Source organism: Pseudophryne corroboree (assembly GCF_028390025.1).
Source record: "Pseudophryne corroboree isolate aPseCor3 chromosome 3 unlocalized genomic scaffold, aPseCor3.hap2 SUPER_3_unloc_1, whole genome shotgun sequence".
Taxonomy (NCBI): domain Eukaryota; kingdom Metazoa; phylum Chordata; class Amphibia; order Anura; family Myobatrachidae; genus Pseudophryne; species Pseudophryne corroboree.
Window position 1 is genome coordinate 3816326 of NW_026967493.1, and position 21019 is coordinate 3837344.

The window sequence follows — 21019 nt, forward strand, 5'->3', positions numbered from 1 at the left end:
CCGGGATGAAAAACTGCTGACAGTGTTATCACATGATTTTCCGCCCAGCGAAAAGTCCTTGCAGTTTCTGCCATTGCCCTCCTGCTTCTTGTGTCGCCCTGTCTGTTTACGTGGGCGACTGCCGTGATGTTTTTCCCACTGGATCAATACCGGCTGACCTTGAAGCAGAGGTCTTGCTAAGCTTAGAGCATTATAAATTTACCCTTAGCTCCAGTATATTTATGTGGAGAAAAGTCTCCATACTTGATCACACTCCCTGGAAATTTTTCCCTTGTGTGACTGCTCCCCAGCCTCTCAGGCTGGGCTCCGTGGTTACCAGCATCCAATCCTGAATGCCGAATCTGCGGCCCTCTAGAAGATGAGCACTCTATAACCACCACAGGAGAGACACCCTTGTCCTTGGATATTGGGTTATCCGCTGATGCATCTGAAGATGCGATCCGGACCATTTGTCCAGCAGATCCCACTGAAAAGTTCTTACGTGAAATCTGCCGAATGGAATTGCTTCGTAGGAAGCCACCATTTTTACCAGGACCCTTGTGCAATGATGCACTGTTTTTAGGAGGTTCCTGACTTGCTCGGATAACTCCCTGGCTTTCTCTTCCGGGAGAAACACCTTTTTCTGGACTGTGTCCAGAATCATCCCTAGGCACAGCAGACGTGTCGTCGGGATCAGCTGCGATTTTGGAATATTTAGAATCCACCCGTGCTGATTGTAGCAGTATCCGAGATAGTGCTACTCCGACCTCCAACTGTTCCCTGGACTATGCCCCTATCAGGAGATCGTCCAAGTAAGGGATAATTAAGACGCCTTTTTTTTCGAAGAAGAATCATCAATTCGGCCATTACCTTGGTAAAGACCCCGGGGTGCCGTGGACAATCCAAACGGCAGCGTCTGAAACTGATAGTGACAGTTCTGCACCACGAACCTGAGGTACCCTTAGTGAGAAGGGCAAATTTGGGACATAGAGGTAAGCATCCCTGATGTCCCGGGACACTATATAGTCCCCTTCTTCCTGGTTCGTTATCACTGCTCTGAGTGACTTCATCTTAATTTGAACCTTTGTAAGTGTTCAAAAAAAATTTTTTAGAATAAGTCTCACCTAGCCTTCTGGCTTCAGTACCACAATATAGTGTGGAATAATACCCCTTTTCTGTAGTAGGAGGGGTAATTTAATTGTCACCTGCTGGGAATACAGCTTGTGAATTTTTTCCCATACTACCTCCTTGTCGGAGGGAGACTTGGTAAAGCAGACTTCAGGAGCCTGCGAAGGGGAAACGTCTCGACATTCCCATCTGTACCCCCGGGATACTACTTGTAGGATCCAGGGGTCCTGTACGGTCTCAGCGCCATGCTGAGAACTTGTCAGACGCGGTGGAACGCTTCTGTTCCTGGGAATAGGCTGCCTGCTGCAGTCTTCTTCCCTTTCCTCTATCCCTGGGCAGATATGATCTTATAGGGACGAGAGGACTGAGGCTGAAAAGACGGTGTCTTTTTCTGCAGAGATGTGACTTAGGGTAAAAAACGGTGGATTTTCCAGCAGTTGCCGTGACCACCAGGTCCGATGGACCGACCCCAAACAAGTCCTCTTCCTTTATACGGCCATACTGTGCCGTTTGGAATCTGCATCACCTGACCACTGTCGTGTCCATAACATCTTCTGGCAGTTATGGACATCGCGTTTATTCATGATGCCAGAGTGCAAATATCCCTCTGTGCATCTCGCATATATAGAAATGCTCTATAGTCAATAAAATACTGTCCCTGTCAAGGGTATCAATATTTTTAGTCAGGGAATCCGACCAAGCCACCCTAGCTCTGCACATCCAGGCTGAGGCGATCGCTGGCCGCAGTATAACACCAGTATGTGTGTATATACTTTTTATTATATTTTCCAGCCTTGTCAGCTGGTCCTTGAGGACGGCCCTATCTATAGACGGTACCGCCACTTGTTTTGATAAGCGTGTGAGCGCCTTATCCACCTTAAGGGGTGTTTCCCAACGCGCCCTAACTTCTGGCGGGAAAGGGTATACCGCCCATAATTTTCTATCGGGGGGAACCCACGCATCATCACACACTTTATTTAATTTATCTGATTCAGGAAAAACTATGGTAGTTTTTTCACATCCCACATAATACCCTCTTTTGTGGTACTTGTAGTATCAGAAATACGTAACACCTCCTTCATTGCCTTTAACGTGTGGCCCTAATAAGGAATACGTTTGTTTATTCACCGTCGACACTGGATTCAGTGTCCCTGTCTGTGTCTGTGTCGACCGACTAAAGTAAACGGGCGTTTTAAAACCCTTGACGGTGTTTTTGAGACGTCTGGACCGTACTAATTGTTTGTCGGCCGTCTCATGTCGTCAACCGACCTTGCAGCGTGTTGACATTATCACGTAATTTCCTAAATAAGCCATCCATTCCGGTGTCGACTCCCTAGAGAGTGACATCACCATTACAGGCAATTGCTCCGCCTCCTCACCAACATCGTCCTCCTACCTGTCGACACACACGTACCGACACACAGCACACACACAGGGAATGCTCTGATAGAGGACAGGACCCACTAGCCCTTTGGAGAGACAGAGGGAGAGTTTGCCAGCACACACCAAAAACGCTATAATTATATAGGGACAACCTTATATAAGTGTTTTCCCTTATAGCATCTTAATATATATATAAGCATATCGCCAAATTAGTGCCCCCCCTCTCTGTTTTAACCCTGTTTCTGTAGTGCAGTGCAGGGGAGAGCCTGGGAGCCTTCCCTCCAGCCTTTCTGTGAGGGAAAATGGCGCTGTGTGCTGAGGAGATAGGCCCCGCCCCTTTTTCGGCGGCCTCGTCTCCCGCTCTTAACGGATTCTGGCAGGGGTTAAATATCTCCATATAGCCTCCGGAGGCTATATGTGAGGTATTTTTAGCCAAAATAGGTATTCATTTGCCTCCCAGGGCGCCCCCCTCCCAGCGCCCTGCACCCTCAGTGACTGCCGTGTGAAGTGTGCTGAGAGGAAAATGGCGCACAGCTGCAGTGCTGTGCGCTACCTTTAGAAGACTGAGGAGTCTTCTGCCGCCGATTCTGGACCTCTTCTTACTTCAGCATCTGCAAGGGGGCCGGCGGCAAGGCTCCGGTGACCATCCAGGCTGTACCTGTGATCGTCCCTCTGGAGCTGATGTCCAGTAGCCAAGAAGCCAATCCATCCTGCACGCAGGTGAGTTCACTTCTTCTCCCCTAAGTCCCTCGTTGCAGTGATCCTGTTGCCAGCAGGACTCACTGTAAAATAAAAAACCTAAGCTAAACTTTCCTAAGCAGCTCTTTAGGAGAGCCACCTAGATTGCACCCTTCTCGGCCGGGCACAAAAATCTAACTGGCTTGGAGGAGGGTCATAGGGGGAGGAGCCAGTGCACACCACCTGATCCTAAAGCTTTACTTTTTGTGCCCTGTCTCCTGCGGAGCCGCTATTCCCCATGGTCCTTTCAGGAACCCCAGCATCCACTAGGACGATAGAGAAATCCATATTGGAGCTCCAGCGGTATAGGGTTATTTGGACGGTAACAGTCACAGTTTCTGGACATTTCAATATTGCAGCCCTGGTGTGTTTTAAAGATTTTATTAATTTTTTATGTTGTGCATTAACAAGAAATCTGATTATTAAACAATAAATAAATATATAATTGTAATCAAACAGATGAAAATATATATGCGCTTCCTTGTAATATACATATTTTATATGGTATATGGTTTTAGTGGGGGGAGGAGACTGGACAGATCTCTGGGCTGGTAATACACAGTGACATGATGTGAGGGGGAGAGCAGGAGTATAATAGGGGCTGAGGACTCCTGATGTATGAGATACACCAGAGAGTGTGCGAAGGAGACTGGTCAAATCTCTGGGCTGGTAACACACAGTGACATGATGTGAGGGGGAGAGCAGGAGTATAATAGGGGCTGATGGCTCCTGATGTATGAGATACACCAGAGAGTGTGGGGAGGAGACTGGTCAAATCTCTGGGCTGGTAACACACAGTGACATGATGTGAGGGGGGAGAGCAGGAGTATAATAGGGGCTGATGGCTCCTGATGTATGAGATATACCAGCCAGTGTGGGGAGGAGACTGGTCAGATATCTGGGCTGGTAACACACAGTGACATGATGTGAGGGGGAGAGCAGGAGTATAATACATACTTAGTGACTATTACTTACCTGTGCTGATATCTGTAGGGATTTCCTCCTCACCACACAGCTGATCACCCTTCACATATGTCTCCTCTTCCTCTTTTATAACTTCTACTTTAATAATAGTATTAAAGGCTTCATCCTAAACAATACACAAAATAATAAAAAAAAACTTCAAAAGTGTTCGATTTATTTAATCATGATTAGACAAATATAAATATCCAAGTATGAAACCCTCACAGTTACTCTACAGATCAAATCACATTGGTTATTTGTGAGCCCCCCAATTCCACCTACCTGACCCTCCTGTAGTACACTGTGATTTCCCTCTGTATGATCCTGGGGATAAAGAGGACGGGGACATCTCTCTGGAATATTCCTGTTACTGGCCCCATCTGTAGGAGACACACAGTGACTGAGTACATTGTATATATGTGATTATCAGGTGATGTGTATCTAGGTGGCCCCCATAGCTGCTCTCTCCATTACACTACATGACAGTCTCCTCTTACCCAGTGATGTGAGGGGCCGGTGATTCTCCATCATCACGTCAGCCCTGCCCTTGTTTTATGTCAGACACAGAGGGAAAGTGAGAGAGACAGGTCAAGCAGGGAGCATGTAATGCTTAATTGGGATGCAGCCATTATGGGGAGTGATATTCTCCTTAATGTCACTGTCGGCAGCAGTGTGTTGGCACCTTAATGATGACAACGTTAACATGTTACATAAAGCCCTGTGACGGTGTCGGCACTAGAAGTGTGTATTACAGAACTGTGATTACTCCCAATCTAAAAACAAAACAAAATTCTTACCCTAACTCTCTCTCATACTACCGTCTAATCTCTCAGCTCCCATGTCGCTCCAAGCTACTTGAGAGGCTTGCCTGCACTCATCTCACACTTTCTTATCTCACACAACTTATTGGACCCACTTCATTCAGGATTTCGTTCCCAACATTCTACAGAGACAGTACTGACTAAAGTAGGAACTGCTAAGTGTAAAGGCCATTACTGACTTCTCATTCTTCTACATCTCTCTGCTGCTTATGACACTGTTGACCACTCTCTTCTCATACAAACACTACAATCCCTAGGTCTTCAAGACACAGCCCTTTCTTGGTTCCTATCCTACCTATATCTAATCGCGCCTTAAGTGTCCATTTCTCTGATTCCACCTCCTCTTCTCTACCTCTATCACTTACAGTACAGCAAGGCTCAGTCTTAGCTCCTCTGCTTTTCTCAATCTATACCTCATCTCTTGGCAATCTAATCAGCTCTTTTGGATTTCAGTATCATGTGACATGGATGATACTCAAAGCTACTTATCCGCCCCTGATTTGTCTCGATCTGTATCGGTCCGTATCATTGAATGACTTTCTGCAGTTTCCTCTTGGATGTCATCTCCCTCAAACTTAATATTTCCAAAACAGAATTAATTATATTTCCACCGACCAATAGTATTTACCAACCTGATATCTCTATCACTGTTGAGAACTCAGCAATCATCCCTACCCCACAAGCTCGCTGCCTAGGTGTCATCCTCGACTCTGAACTGTCCTTTGTTTCCCACAATATGTCTCTAAGTCCTGTTACATATATCTAAGAAACATATCAAAACTACGACCATATCTTACACAAGACACAGCAAAAACTCTAATCCATACTCTCATTATCTCCTGCATTGATTATTGCAATAGTCTTCTTTTACTGTAATAACCGAAAAGAGACTCTTGCCACTACAATCCATTCTGAATGCAGCTACGAGGCTAATCTTTCTCACTAGACGTTCATCGTCTGCAGATCCGCTCTGTCAGTCCCTCCATTGGTTACCTGTATTCTACCGTATTCAATATAAACTACTTTTACTCACACACAAGGCTATTAACAAAACGACACCAACGTACATCACTTTGATTATCTCAAAATATCTGCCAACCCGACCTCTTTGCTCTTCACAAGACCTGCGTCTCTCATCCACACTCATTACTCGCTCTCATTAAAGATTGCAGGACTTTCTTCGGGCTGCACCCACTCTGTGGAATGCCCTACCACGCACAATAAGACTCTCCCCTAGTCTCCAAACCTTCAAGCCTTCCCTAAAAACTCAACTCTTCAGGCAGCTTATCACATTCCATAACCACTCACATAACCTTCAGAATCTTTCCTATCCAATTACATCCCATTTGTACAGTCCACACATAACCTGACATATTTTCTCTTTCTTCACTTTCACAACCTTCTGACCACTGGCCAACATTGCTGTGTGTAGAACATGCAAAAGAAGGTCCAATAGGGTCCGCTAAATGAGTAAAAACAGATGCAATATACTTCCCTTAATACTTCACACATTCATTTGTGAATAAATCTCAAATGAGTTCCATATAAAAAAGAAGAAAATATGGATAGCATATAGTGTAGTATATTTATATAGGGAAATTTAATATATAACAACAACTTCAATATTCAGGATATAATAACATATATGACTAATAGGCTCCGGAACCCGTCTCCCCGGTCCACCTGACGCTACCGTCTGGTCTGCATTTGGATGGTATTTGGCAGACCAGACGGTAGCGTCACGTGGACCGGGGAGACGGGTTCCGGAGCCAGTCATCCTATATGCACATCTTAAGGCCCATACTACGCAGCCAACTGGTAATCCTCTACCTTAACCATTACCCACTGCATGGGTCATTTTTATGAAGGAATGCCTATTTGTCATATGTTTTTATATGCTGAATATGGAAGTTGTTGTTATATATTAAATTTCCCTATATAAATATACTACACTATATGCTATCCATATTTTCTTCTTTTTTTATATGGAACTCATTTGAGATTTATTCACAAATGAACGTGTGAAGTATTAAGGGAAGTATATTGCATCTGATTTTACTCATTTAGCGGACCCTATTGGACCTTCTTTTGCATGTTCTAGATACAGGTACACTTTGGTAAAAGGGAATACCACTGGTCTAAAGTGGGTAGCTGCTATTATAGATTTGAGTTGGCGCCACGGTGGCTCTTTAGATCCATTTGTTATAACATCACCGTGTGACCATATCATACAGCCCACCAGGGACCTTTGCAATCTGGTGGATAATTATGCGATAGATAGCACCTATCCTTGTGTGTCGATGCCTATTTCCCAATAGATTGTCAGCTTGCGAGCAAAGCCCTCCTACCTCTATAACTGTCTGTTATTGGGGGTCATTCCGAGTTGATTGCTCGCTGCCGATTTTCACAGCGATCAGGTAAAAAAACGGTAAGACTGTGCATGCGTATCATCATGTTTGAATTTATAGAGCCGACATTGGTGAAATGCCTCACGTAGCCATTTAGCATTGTTGGCATTGTGGTGCCGGCAAACTCCTGCCGACATATCGTATGTATTCTGCTTATTTCCCCAGTACAACAGTCTTTATGTACAGATCCCAGTGACTGTGGTATCTCCTCCCCCTGAGAAGAGGGAACTACTAATTTAACTCTTTCCTGGTCATTTCTATTATACATCCCTGAGGATTACACCAGCTCCAGCAACTGAGGACACAGTTATTACTTATTCCCCATTTATTGTTTCTTACATACTGCAGCCGATCTCTCCACTAGACTGGACGTATAGCTCTGGTAGTACAGATCCCGAGTGTTATATGGGTGTTCTATATGTACCTGGGGGTATATAATACACTAGGTGCACATGTGCGGTGGTGCACACATGAGGTGAATATACTGCTGTGTACTGTGAGCTTACTATCCCCTTCTAGCTTTATCAATGCAAATAGTTGCCTTTAAAAATTAGAAAGTGCCCTCCTCACTGATCAGCCCCCTGCTCAAAAGATAGACAGACAGGAACAATGACACAGTCATCACACAGACACATCCCCTGATGTTACTGTATAATGGGGGTAATTCCAAGTTGATCGCAGCAGGACATTTTTTAGCAGTTGGGCAAAACCATGTGCACTGCAGGGGGGGCAGATAAAACATGTGCAGAGAGAGTTAGATTTGGGTGGGTTATTTTATTTCTGTGCAGGGTAAATACTGGCTGCTTTAGTTTTACACTGCAAATTAGATTGCAGATTGAACACACCACACACAAATCTAACTCTCTCTGCACATGTTATATCTGCCTCCCCTGCAGTGCACATGGTTTTGCCCAATTGCTAACAGAATTCCTGCTGCGATCAACTTGGAATTACCCCCAATGTCCCATTCCCAGCAGTCACCTCTCCAGTCACCTCCCCTGGTATTACTGTATAATGTCCCATTCCCAGCAGCCAACTCTCCGGTCACATCCCCTGGTGTTACTGTATAATGCCCCATTCCCAGCAGTCACCTCTCCAGTCACATCCCCTGGTGTTACTGTATAATGTCCCATTCCCAGCAGTCACCTCTCCAGTCACATCCCATGTTGTTACTGTATAATGTCCCATTCCCAGCAGTCATCTCTCCAGTCACCTCCCTTGGTGTTACTGTATAATGTCCAATTCCCAGCAGTCACCTCTCCGGTCACATCCCCCGGTGTTACTGTATAATGTCCCATTCCCAGCAGTCACCTCTCCAGTCACCTCCCCTAGTGTTACTGTATAATGTCCCATTCCCAGCAGTCACCTCTCCAGTCACATCCCATGTTGTTACTGTATAATGTCCCATTCCCAGCAGTCACCTCTGCAGTCACCTCCCCTGGTGTTAATGTATAATGTCCCATTCCCAGCAGCCACCTCTCCGGTCACATCCCCCGGTGTTACTGTATAATGTCCCATTCCCAGCAGTCACCTCTCCGGTCACATCCCCCGGTGTTACTGTATAATGTCCCATTCCCAGCAGTCACCTCTCCAGTCACCTCCCTTGGTGTTACTGTATAATGTCCAATTCACAGCAGTCACCTCTCCGGTCACATCCCCCGGTGTTACTGTATAATGTCCCATTCCCAGCAGTCACCTCTCCAGTCACCTCCCCTGGTGTTACTGTATAATGTCCCATTCCCAGCAGTCACCTCTCCAGTCACATCCCATGTTGTTACTGTATAATGTCCCATTCCCAGCAGTCACCTCTCCAGTCACCTCCCCTGGTGTTAATGTATAATGTCCCATTCCGAGCAGCCACCTCTCCGGTCACATCCCCCGGTGTTACTGTATAATGTCCCATTCCCAGCAGTCACCTCTCTGGTCACATCCCCCAGTGTTACTGTATAATGTCCCATTCCCAGCAGTCACCTCTCCAGTCACATCCCATGTTGTTACTTTATAATGTCCCATTCCCAGCAGTCATCTCTCCAGTCACCTCCCTTGGTGTTACTGTATAATGTCCAATTCCCAGCAGTCACCTCTCCGGTCACATCCCCCGGTGTTACTGTATAATGTCCCATGCCCAGCAGTCACCTCTCCAGTCACCTCCCCTGGTGTTACTGTATAATGTCCCATTCCCAGCAGTCACCTCTCTCCAGTCACTTCCCCTGGTGTTACTGTATAATGTCCCATTCCCAGCAGTCACCTCTCCAGTCACATCCCCTGGTGTTACTGTATAATGTCCCATTCCCAGCAGTCACCTCTCTAGTCACATTCCCTGGTGTTATTGTCTAATGTCCCAATCCCAGCAGTCACCTCTCCAGTCACATCTCCCGGTGTTACTGTATAATGTCCCATTCCCAGCAGTCACCTCTCCTGTAGCAATGGAGGAGGTATTAAGTATAATGGGGGTGGAGAAGGGGTGAGGGGAAGAACAGCATGAATTGAAAAATCAGGGAATACTAAAGTAAGAAGGGAAAGGATACCAATGAATAGACAAATAGATAAGGGTATTACATTTTAGGTTAGTATGCTTGCAAATGCAAGAAGCCTTTCAGGCAAAATGGGGGAATTAGAAATGCTTGTAATGAAGGAACAATACAATATAGGTATCATGGAGACATGGTGGGATGATTCCCACAATTGGGTAGCTAACTTGGAGGGTTATACTCTTTTCAGGAGAGACAGGGCTATTAAAAGAGGGGATGGTGTATGTCTATATGTTAAACCATTTCTAAAACTATACTTAAAGGAGGTTATTTACGAGGGAACTGGAGACATTGTGGAGATACTATGGGTTGAAATTTCTATGGAAAAGAAAAATACAAAAAAACTTTTAATTGGGACATGTTATAAACTGCCTGATATTAGTGTGAGTGAGGAAGTGCAACTCTTGATACTACAGGGCTGGGGAAGGGGGTCCTAATCATTGGGGACTTTGATTATCCGGACATAAAATGGGCCAGCTATTCATGTAATACAGCTAGGGTTAAAAGGTTCTTCAATATGCTAAAGGATAACTACTTGTCGCAAATAGTCGAGGAACCAACCAAAGTAGGGACTAGACTGGACCTGGTACTAACTAACAACGTAAAGAAAACAGCGAATACCGCAGTAGGAGAGACCTTGGGTAACATTGATCATAATATGATCACATTCGACATCAGCATTCAAAAGCAGCACTCTAAGGGTACAACTAAGACTAAACTTTAAAAAAGCTAATTTTAACATGCTGAAAAACGCACTAAAGGACATAGATTGGGGGACTTTGTTTCAGGGAAAGAACACTGCCGAAATGTGGGATGTTTGTAAAACGATGCTAGACAAATATACCCATAAGTGCATCCCCTTGGGCAGTGAAAAATTAAATTCAAACCAATGTGGTTAAACAAAAAGGTAAAGGAAGAAATGGATAAAAAGAGGCGATCATTGAAAACTTTTAAAATCAGATGGGAAGATGGAGTCATTCCAGTACTACAAGGAATGTAACAAAAAATGCAAAGAGGACATCAGAGCAGCTAAAATAGAAAACGAAAAGCAAATCGCTAAAGAGAGTAAAACTAACCCTAAAAAATTCTTTAAGTACATAAATGGTAAGAGACTAAAAAACAGAGAATATAGGACCATCAAAAAGCGAACTGGGCATCTGGTATAACTCAGCATTTCCTCCGGGGCTCTCCCACCAAATGGCTCGCCCTTGGATTTCTGCTGACGTCACCAGAATTCACCACTTCACAGGGACACATACCATTAGATAATTTTCTGATTTACAAAACACATACAATTTACCCAACTCTCTGTTTTACCAATATCTTCAAATCCGTCGCTTTATTTCTTCTCTTCGTCTACCGTTCCCATTGCCGATTCCCTCCCCTCTTGAGAGATTCTGCATATATAACTCAACTGATGTGGGCGCTATTTCTCTCCTCTACAAATCCATCCTCTTCCCTGAATATCCCCCTCTCGAGCCGCACGAGCTAGCACGGGAGGCGGATCTCGGGCAAAACTTCGACGAGGAGGGGTGGAGCGCAATTTGTTCCGCGATCTCACAATGCTCCATAAGCGTAGCAATTCGCGAAAACTCGTACAAAATATACACGAGATGGTACTTGGTTCCGGATCAGCTACACAGGATTTATCCGGATACCTCCAACCTTTGCTGGAGGAACTGCGGCCAGGTGGGCACATTCTATCACATTTGGTGGACCTGCCCGGTAATTGTTAAGTATTGGGCGATGGTCCGTATGCTCTCCTCTCAACTAATCGATTTATCCGCATCTCTCCAAGCCACAAACTTTCTTCTCTGCACCCCGCCCGACGCTATTTCTAAGGATTCGAAGAAATTGATCGTCTTCAGCTCTTGCGCAGTTAAATATTAAATAGCACGTAACTGGAAGAGCCCTGAAGCTCCCAGTCGTCAGGCACTAATAAACAGAATTTGGTTTGTCGCAAACATGGAATATATTACTAGCCTCCAATGCAACTCCGTACAAAAATTCCACTCCATCTGGCTTCCCTGGTACCGATACCATGACCATACCCTCCCAGGATTGAACTAAGCACAAATTCCAATCCTTAACTCCCCCCCCCCCCTTATTTCCTTCATACTTAACGGGCCCCCAACCCAGAGGAGGACCTCCTCTTCTTCTTTCTCCACCTCTTGATTTCTCTCTCCCATTCTCCCCTTCCCATCTGCTTGACCTTTCTACATTTCCACATACCTATTGCTTCCATTTTAGCTTGCAACATCACGAGCTTGAGTTTCTCCCCGATGTTATGTCTCTCATTTCTCTAAATCTGTCTTACTACTCCCACTCTCATTCTCCAGATATAACATTATTGTATTATTAAGTCTTATCCTTCTACTGTCTTTTTTCTTTCTTTTGGAGAAATGTGACGTGTATATTATAATACTGGCTTCGTAGCCACACGAATACTGATTGTATCACTGTTATTTTCTCATTTGCTGTTCCGTATGTTTCTCCCTTTCAGTAAAAAAACTACATGATTGAAAAAAAAAAAGCAAACTGGGATTCCTGATAAATGACGACAAAGAAAAAGCTGAAATATTGAACACATTTTTCTCACCAGTGTTAACTAGAGAGGAGCAGATTGTGGGATTAGTGAGTAACAATAAAAAAAAGTATTGATAAAGGCCCATTGCTTAATACTTATCTATCTGAGAAAGCAGTCCGTGAACGATTAAAAAAAATGAAGACAAATAAATATCCTGGTCCAGAAGGCCTATATCCTAGGGTTCTGATGGAGCTAAATACTGAATAGCAAGGCCACTGTATCTGATTTTCACTGAGTCACTTAGGCATGGTACCAAAGGATTGGCGTATAGCAGATGTAGTCCCAATATTTTAAAAGGGTATTAAACGTCATCCTGGTAACTATAGACCGTTTAGTCTGACATCAATAGTGAGGAATCTATTGGAAAGTATACTAAGGGACAGCATACAGGACTACTTGGAGAACTCCTATGCTATTAATAAGAACCAGCATGGTTTTGTGAGAAATAGGTCATGCCAAACTAATGTGATTAGCTTCTATGAGATAGTAAAGCAACAATTTCGACCAGGGTAACGCAGTTGATGTAGTTTATCTAGATTGATTGATTGATCTAGGGGAAACTGTTAGAAAAGGATTTGGGGGTGTTCATTGATAGTAGACATAGCAACAGTACACAATGTCAAAGTGCAACGACAAAGGCAAATAAGGTGTTAGCATACATTAACAGAGGAATTGAGACAAGGGATGAGAGCGTAATCCTGCCACTGTACAAATCATTGGTACGGCCACATCTAGAGTATTGTGTACAGTTCTGGGCACCACACTATAAAAGAGACATATTAGAACTTGAAAAGGTTCAGAGACGAGCTACCAAATTGAGTAAGAGGTTGGAGACACTGGACTATGAGGAGAGGCTTCTAGGTTAGATATGTTTACACTAGAAATGAGACGACTAAGAGGAGATATGATTAATATTTACAAATATATAAAGGGGCAATATGTGGAGCTATCATGTGAGTTGTTTACTAAGAAACCTCTACACAAAATGAGCGGACACCCGCTAAGGCTTGAGGAGAGGAAATTTCACACTCAGCGCAGGAAGGGATTCTTCACTGTAAGGGCAATACGAATATGGAATACACTGCCAGAGAAGGTTGAAATGGCGGACTCAGTCAAAGCGTTTAAAAAAGGGCTAGACAAACTTCTAACGGATAAAGATATACGAGGATATAGCCTTTAACCGAAATTGAATAAGGTATGCAATATAATTCAGGATGAACTCAATGGACTACTAGTCTTTTTCAACCTCACCGACTATGTTACATCCCCTGGTGATACTGTATAATGTCCCATTCCCAGCAGTCACCTCTCCGGTCATATCCCCTGGTGTTACTGTATAATGTCCCATTCCCAGCAGTCACCTCTCCGGTCATATCCCCTGGTATTACTGTATAATGTCCCATTCCCAGCAGTCACCTCTCCAGTAACATCCCCTGGTGTTACTGTATAATGCCCCATTCCCAGCAGTCACCTCCCCTGGTGTTACTGTATAACGCCCCATTCCCAGCAGTCACCTCTCTAGTCACCTCCCCTGATGTTACTGTATAATGTCCCATTCCCAGCAGTCACCTCTCCAGTCACCTCCCCTGGTGTCACAATATAATGCCCCATTTCCAGCAGTCACCTCTCCAGTCATGTCTCCCGGTGTTACTTTATAATGTCCCATTCCCAGCAGCCACCTTTCCGGTCATATCCCCTGATGTTACTGTCCCATTCCCAGCAGTCACCTCTCCAGTCACCTCCCCTGGTGTCACAGTATAATGCCCCATTCCCAGCAGTCACCTCTCCAGTCATGTCCCCCAGTGTCACAGTATAATGTCCCATTCCCAGCAGTCACCTCTCCAGTCATGTCCCCCAGTGTCACAGTATAATGTCCCATTCCCAGCAGTCACCTCTCCAGTCAGCAGCTGAATGATCTTGCGGGTGAGTTCCAGGATCTTCTGCTCATTGTGCCTCTCATGCACCAGTGAGTGAGGTGGAGGCACTGGGATGGAGCTTTGGGTCCTGCTCAGTCCTCCTGACACCTTGTCTCACACTGATGCCCATCATTCCACACTACATATCCATCAGACTTTCTCAGATGCAAATGAAAAGCCCATGAGACCTCCCCACATGCCGCATACATCAGACTTCCACATATCCACTGGACGCATCATCTGTACTGTATATTGTTGGTAATCTCAAACTACAACCTTAATATCTGAGATATAACATCTGATACATAGGTTTGTCTTATTCACTGGTTATAAGATGAGCATTAATAGGTGGGAAGTTCTTCTCACTACACAGACTGGATAATCACCAATCAGTAACACTGCCCCAATAACAGACAGAGGGGAAAATGTAACAATCTGTGACTTGCACACATCGATGCGTTACCAGCAAGTCTAATGTTTTAAAGTAGCAATCATTCAAAAGGCAAAACCAACCAGGTGTTGCCTTTTACATTATTGCTACTTTAAAACATCAGCCAGACTCGCCGGGAACCTGTCGATGGCTGCAAGTCACAGGTTATTACATTCACCCCAAATGTAGTCATTCTCCTTGTATTCTCAGTGTCACACAACTCATACTACACCCCCGCCATAACAGAACTATCCCGGAACACTGGAAACTCCTGCGTGTGCCCCTACTGGGCAGGAACGGGGTCACCTGTAAGATAACGCACCTGGGCCCTCATTCCGAGTCGTTCGCTCTGTAATTTTCTTCGCATCGCAGTGAAATTCCGCTTAGTACGCATGCGCAATATTCGCACTGCGACTGCGCCAAGTAATTTTACAATGAAGATAGTATTTTTACTCACGGCTTTTTCTTCGCTCTGGCGAACGTAGTGTGATTGACAGGAAATGGGTGTTACTGGGCGGAAACACAGCGTTTTCGGGGCGTGTGGATAAAAACGCTACCGTTTCCGGAAAAAACGCAGGAGTGGCCGGAGAAACGGGGGAGTGTCTGGGCGAACGCTGGGTGTGTTTATGACGTCAAACCAGGAACGACAAGCACTGAACTGAACGCAGATGCCGAGTAAGTCTGAAGCTACTCTGAAACTGCTAAGTAGTTTGTAATCGCAATATTGCGAATACATCGGTCGCAATTTTAAGAAGCTAAGATACACTCCCAGTAGGCGTTGGCTTAGCGTGAGCAACTCTGCTAAATTCACCTTGCGAGCGATCAACTCGGAATGAGGGCCCTGGTGCAGTAATTGCAGACAAGTAACAGAGCCGGAGGATCAGGGATCCCTGACACTGCACACGTCAGCACCACGCACTGATTACATACATGTCAGGACAGCTGCTGGACCCGGATCATGTTATGTAATAAGACTTGGAACAGGGACTATTCCACCCATGTTCCCCGGCTGCCCTGTTACATTGGGTGGTCTTCAGTATGCTGACTGTCGGGATCCCGGCGCACAGTATACCGGCGCCGGAATCCTGACAGCCGACACTTTTTCTCCCTCGTGGGGGTCCACGACTCCCCTGGAGGGAGAATAAAATAGCGTGGGGCGCGTAACGTGCCACCGTGCCCACAGCGTAGTGAGCGCAGCGAGCCCGCAAGGGGCTCATTTGCACTCGCCACGCTGTCGGTATGCTGGCGGTCGGGCTCCCGGCGCCAGTATGCTTACCATACTACACCCGTTACATTTACCTCACTCTGTACTTCCCAAATCACGGCTACTAAATATAATTTATGTAAAAGATTTATGCTTTCAGCATACAACTAAAATTAAATTGAATTGCTGTATAGATAGAGGAGGGAGCGGGATAATAGATTAGTGCAGTGACAGAGGAGGGAGCGGGATAAGAGATTAGCGCAGTGACAGAGGAGGGTGCAGGTTAACAGATTAGCGCAGTGACAGAGGAGGGCGCGGGATAAGAGATTAGCGCGATGACAGAGGAGGGGGCGGGATAAGAGATTAGCACGGTGACAGAGGAGGGGGCGGGATAAGAGATTAGCACGGTGACAGAGGAGGGGGCGGGATAAGAGATTAGCGCAGTGACAGAGGAGGGCGCGGGATAAGAGATTAGCGCGGTGACAGAGGAGGCTGCGGGATAAGAGATTAGTGCAGTGACAGAGGAGGATGCGGGATAAGTGCAGTGACAGAGGAGGGTGCGGGATAAGAGACTAGCGCAGTGACAGAGGAGGGTGTGGGATAAGAGACTGGCGCAGTGACAGAGGAGGGTGCGGGATAAGAGATTAGCGCAGTGACAGAGGAGGGTGCGGGATAAGAGATTAGCGCAGTGACAGAGGAGGGTGCGGGATAAGAGATTAGCGCAGTGACAGAGGAGGGTGCGGGATAAGAGATTAGTGCAGTGACAGAGGAGGGTGCGGGATGAGATTAGCGCAGTGACAGAGGAGGGTGCGGGATAAGAGATTAGCGCAGTGACAGTGGAGGATGCGGGATAAGAGATTAGCGCAGTGACAGAGGAGGGTGCGGGATAAGAGATTAGTGCAGTGACAGAGGAGGGTGCAGGATAAGAGATTAGCGCAGTGACAGAGGAGGGTGCGGGATAAGAGATTAGCGCAGTGACAGAGGAGGGTGCGGGATAAGAGACTAGCGCAGTGACAGAGGAGGGTGTGGGATAAGAGACTGGCGCAGTGACAGAGGAGGGTGCGGGATAAGAGATTAGTGCAGTGACAGAGGAGGGTGCGGGATAAGAGATTAGCGCAGTGACAGAGGAGGGTGCGGGATAAGAGATTAGCGCAGTGACAGTGGAGGATGCGGGATAAGAGATTAGTGCAGTGACAGAGGAGGGTGCGGGATAAGAGACTAGCGCAGTGACAGAGGAGGGTGTGGGATAAGAGACTGGCGCAGTGACAGAGGAGGGTGCGGGATAAGAGATTAGTGCAGTGACAGAGGAGGGTGCGGGATAAGAGATTAGCGCAGTGACAGAGGAGGGTGCGGGATAAGAGATTAGCGCAGTGACAGAGGAGGGTGCGGGATAAGAGATTAGCGCAGTGACAGTGGAGGATGCGGGATAAGAGATTAGTGCAGTGACAGAGGAGGGTGCGCGATAAGAGACTAGCGCAGTGACTGAGGAGGGTGTGGGATAAGAGACTGGCGCAGTGACAGAGGAGGGTGCGGGATAAGAGATTGGTGCAGTGACAGGAGGGTGCGGGATAAGAGATTGGTGCAGTGACAGGAGGGTGCGGGATAAGAGATTAGTGCAGTGACAGGAGGGTGCGGGATAAGAGATTAGTGCAGTGACAGAGGAGGGTGCGGGATAAGAGATTAGCGCAGTGACAGAGGAGGGTGCGGTATAAGAGATTAGTGCAGTGACAGAGAAGGGTGCGGGATAAGAGATTAGTGCAGTGACAGAGGAGGGTGCGGGATAAGAGATTAGTGGAGTGACAGAGAAGGGTGCGGGATAAGAGATTAGTGCAGTGACAGAGGAGGGTGCGGGATAAGAGATTAGTGCAGTGACAGAGGAGGGTGCGGGATAAGAGATTAGCGCAGTGACAGAGAAGGGTGCAGGATAAGAGATTAGCGCAGTGACAGAGGAAGGTGCGGGATAAGAGATTAGTGCAGTGACAGAGGAGGGTGCGGGATAAGAGATTAGCACAGTGACAGAGGAGGGTGCAGGATAAGAGATTAGCGCAGTGACATAGGAGGGTGCGGGATAAGAGATTAGCGCAGTGACAGAGGAGGGTGCGGGATAAGAGATTAGTGCAGTGACAGAGGAGGGTGCAGGATAAGAGATTAGTGCAGTGACAGAGAGGAGGGTGCGGGATAAGAGATTAGTGCAGTGACAGAGAAGGGTGGGGGATAAGAGATTAGTGCAGTGACAGAGGAGGGTGCGGGATAAGAGATAAGCGCAGTGACAGAGGAGGGTGCGGGATAAGAGACTGGCGCAGTGACAGAGGAGGGTGCGGGATAAGAGATTAGTGCAGTGACAGAGGAGGGCGCGGGATAAGAGATTAGTGCAGTGACAGAGGAGGGTGCGGTATAAGAGATTAGTGCAGTGACAGAGGAGGGTGCGGGATAAGAGATTAGTGCAGTGACAGGAGGGTGCGGGATAAGAGATTAGTGCAGTGACAGGAGGGAGCGGGATAAGAGATTAGCACAGTGACGGAGGAGGGTGCGGGATAAGAAATTAGTGCAGTGACAGAGGAGGGTGCGGGATAAGAGATTAGCGCAGTGACAGAAGGGGGTGCGGGATAAGAGATTAGCACAGTGACAGAGGAGGGTGCGGGATAAGAGATTAGCGCAGTGATAGAGGAGGGTGCGGGATAAGAAATTAGTGCAGTGACAGAGGAGGGTGCGGGATAAGAGGTTAGTGCAGTGACAGAGGAGGATGCGGGATAAGAGATTAGCGCAGTGACAGACATCCCCAACCTCTACCCAGCGTAGCATCTCTTCTGTGCCCCCTAGAGGATGATATAGAAAATAGGATTTTATATACCTACCGGTAAATCCTTTTCTCATAGTCCGTAGAGAATGCTGGGGTTACATTTAGTACCATGGGGTATAGACGGGTCCACTAGGAGCCACTGGCACTTTAAGAGTTTAATAGTGTGGGCTGGCCACTCCCTCTATGCCCCTCCTACCAGACTCAGTCTAGAAACTGTGGCCGAGGAGACGGACAAACTTTGAGAGAAGGAAATACACAGATAGTGGTGAGATTCACACCAGCTCACACAGAACAAAAGGAAAGCCAAGCTAACCAACATGAAACGATTCAGCAACGGCTGAACCAACAATACTTAACCAAGTAACAATGCAGGAATACGAAGTACTGCGCGTGCGCCCAGCATCCTTTACTGACTACGAGAAAATTATTTACCGGTAGGTATATAAAATCCTATTTTCTCTTATGTCCTAGAAGATGCTGGGGTTCCATTTAATACCATGGGGATCTACCAAAGCTCCCAGTACGGGAGGGAGAGTGCTGAGGTTCCTGCAGAACAGACTGACCAAACTTTCGGTCCTCAGAGGCCAAAGTATCGAATTTGTAGAACATAGCAAACGTGTTTAACCCTGACCAAGTAGCTGCTCTGCAAAGCTGAAGAGCCGAGACACCTCGGGCAGCCGCCCAGGAAGAACCCACCTTACGGGTAGAGTGGGCCTGAACCGATTTTGGAATCGGCAATCCAGCCGTAGAATAAGCATGCTGGATAGCAAGACTGAGCCAGCAAGAAATTGTCTGCTTAGAAGCAGGACACCCAACCTTGTTGGGATCATAGAGAACAAATAGTGCGTCCGACTTCCTGTGATGAGCAGTTCGCTTCACATATATCTACAAAGCCTGCACAACATCCAAGGACTTTGAGGTAATTGAGGTGTCCGTAGCCACTGGCACCACAATAGGTTGGTTGATATGGAAAGCCGATACAACCTTTGGAAGTTCTGAGCTCAGCTCTATCCTCATGGAAAATCAAGTAGGGGCTCTTGTGCGACAATGCCCCCAATTCTGACACACGTCTTGCAGATGTCAATGCCAACAGTATGACCGCCTTCCATGTAGGAAACTTTACATCTACCTCCTGTAAAGGTTCGAACCAATCCAATTGCAGGACCTGCAGCACCACATTAAGATCCCAGGGTGCCGTAGGAGGCACAAAGTGGGGTGGTGGATGTGCAGAACTCCTTTCAAGAATGTCTGAATCTCAGGGAGAGCAGCCAATTGTTTCTGGAAGAAAATGGACAAGGCCGAAATCTGGACCTTTATGAAGCCCAAGCGTAGGCCCACATCCACACCCGCTTGCAGAAAGAGGAGAAAACGTCCCAGTTGAAACTCCACCGTTGGAAACTTCTCGGATTCACACCAAGACACATACTTCTTCCAAATCCGATGGTAATGCTTAGACGTTACTCCCTTCCTAACTTGGATCAGAGTAGGAATGACCTTGTCTGGAATGCCCTTCCGAGCTAAGATCTGGCGTTCAAACTCCATGCCGTCAAACATAGCCGCGGTAAGTCTTGATAGGCGAGCGGCCCCTGTTGTAGAAGGTCCTCGCGAAGAGGAAGACGCCTCGGATCCTCCAGCAGTAATTCCAGAAGATCCGTGTACCAAGCCCGTCTTGGCCAGTCTGGAGCAATGAGGATCACCTGAACGCTCGTTCTTTTTATTAATTCGTTTTGGAATCCTTGGGATGAGTGGAAGAGAAGGGAACACATACACTGACTGGAACACCCACGAAGTTACCAGGGCGTCCACCGACACTGCTTGTGGGTCTCATGACCTGGAACTGTACCTCCGAAGCTTCTTGTTGAGGCGAGAGGCCATCATGTCTTTCTGAGGTACGCCCCATCGGCTTGTTACCTCTGCGAATATCTCCGGGTGGAGGCCCCATTGTCCTGGATGGAGATCGTGTCTGCTGAGGAAGTCCGCTTTCCAGTTGTCCACTCCCGAAATGAAGATCGCTGACAACGCCACCGCGTGTCTTTCTGCCCAGAGGATTCTTGTTACCTCTGACATTGCAGCTCTGCTCTTCGTTCCGCCCTGCCTGTTTATGTAGGACACCGCTGTGATGTTGTCTGAC

The 21019-nt window shown here is 46.6% G+C and overlaps 1 protein-coding gene across 2 annotated transcripts in view; it reads right to left on the minus strand.

Annotated features, from left to right (window-relative positions):
- LOC134983111 (zinc finger protein ZFP2-like) overlaps positions 1-21019 on the minus strand; it is a 120961-nt gene that overhangs the window by 13812 nt on the left and 86130 nt on the right. For both annotated transcript variants that reach the window (XM_063948826.1, XM_063948825.1), the window contains exons 7-8: positions 4474-4571; positions 4204-4318 (exon numbers count right to left, since the gene is read on the minus strand). In XM_063948826.1, coding sequence (XP_063804896.1) covers positions 4204-4318; positions 4474-4571 — 213 coding nt within the window. The remainder of the gene's footprint in view (positions 1-4203; positions 4319-4473; positions 4572-21019) is intronic.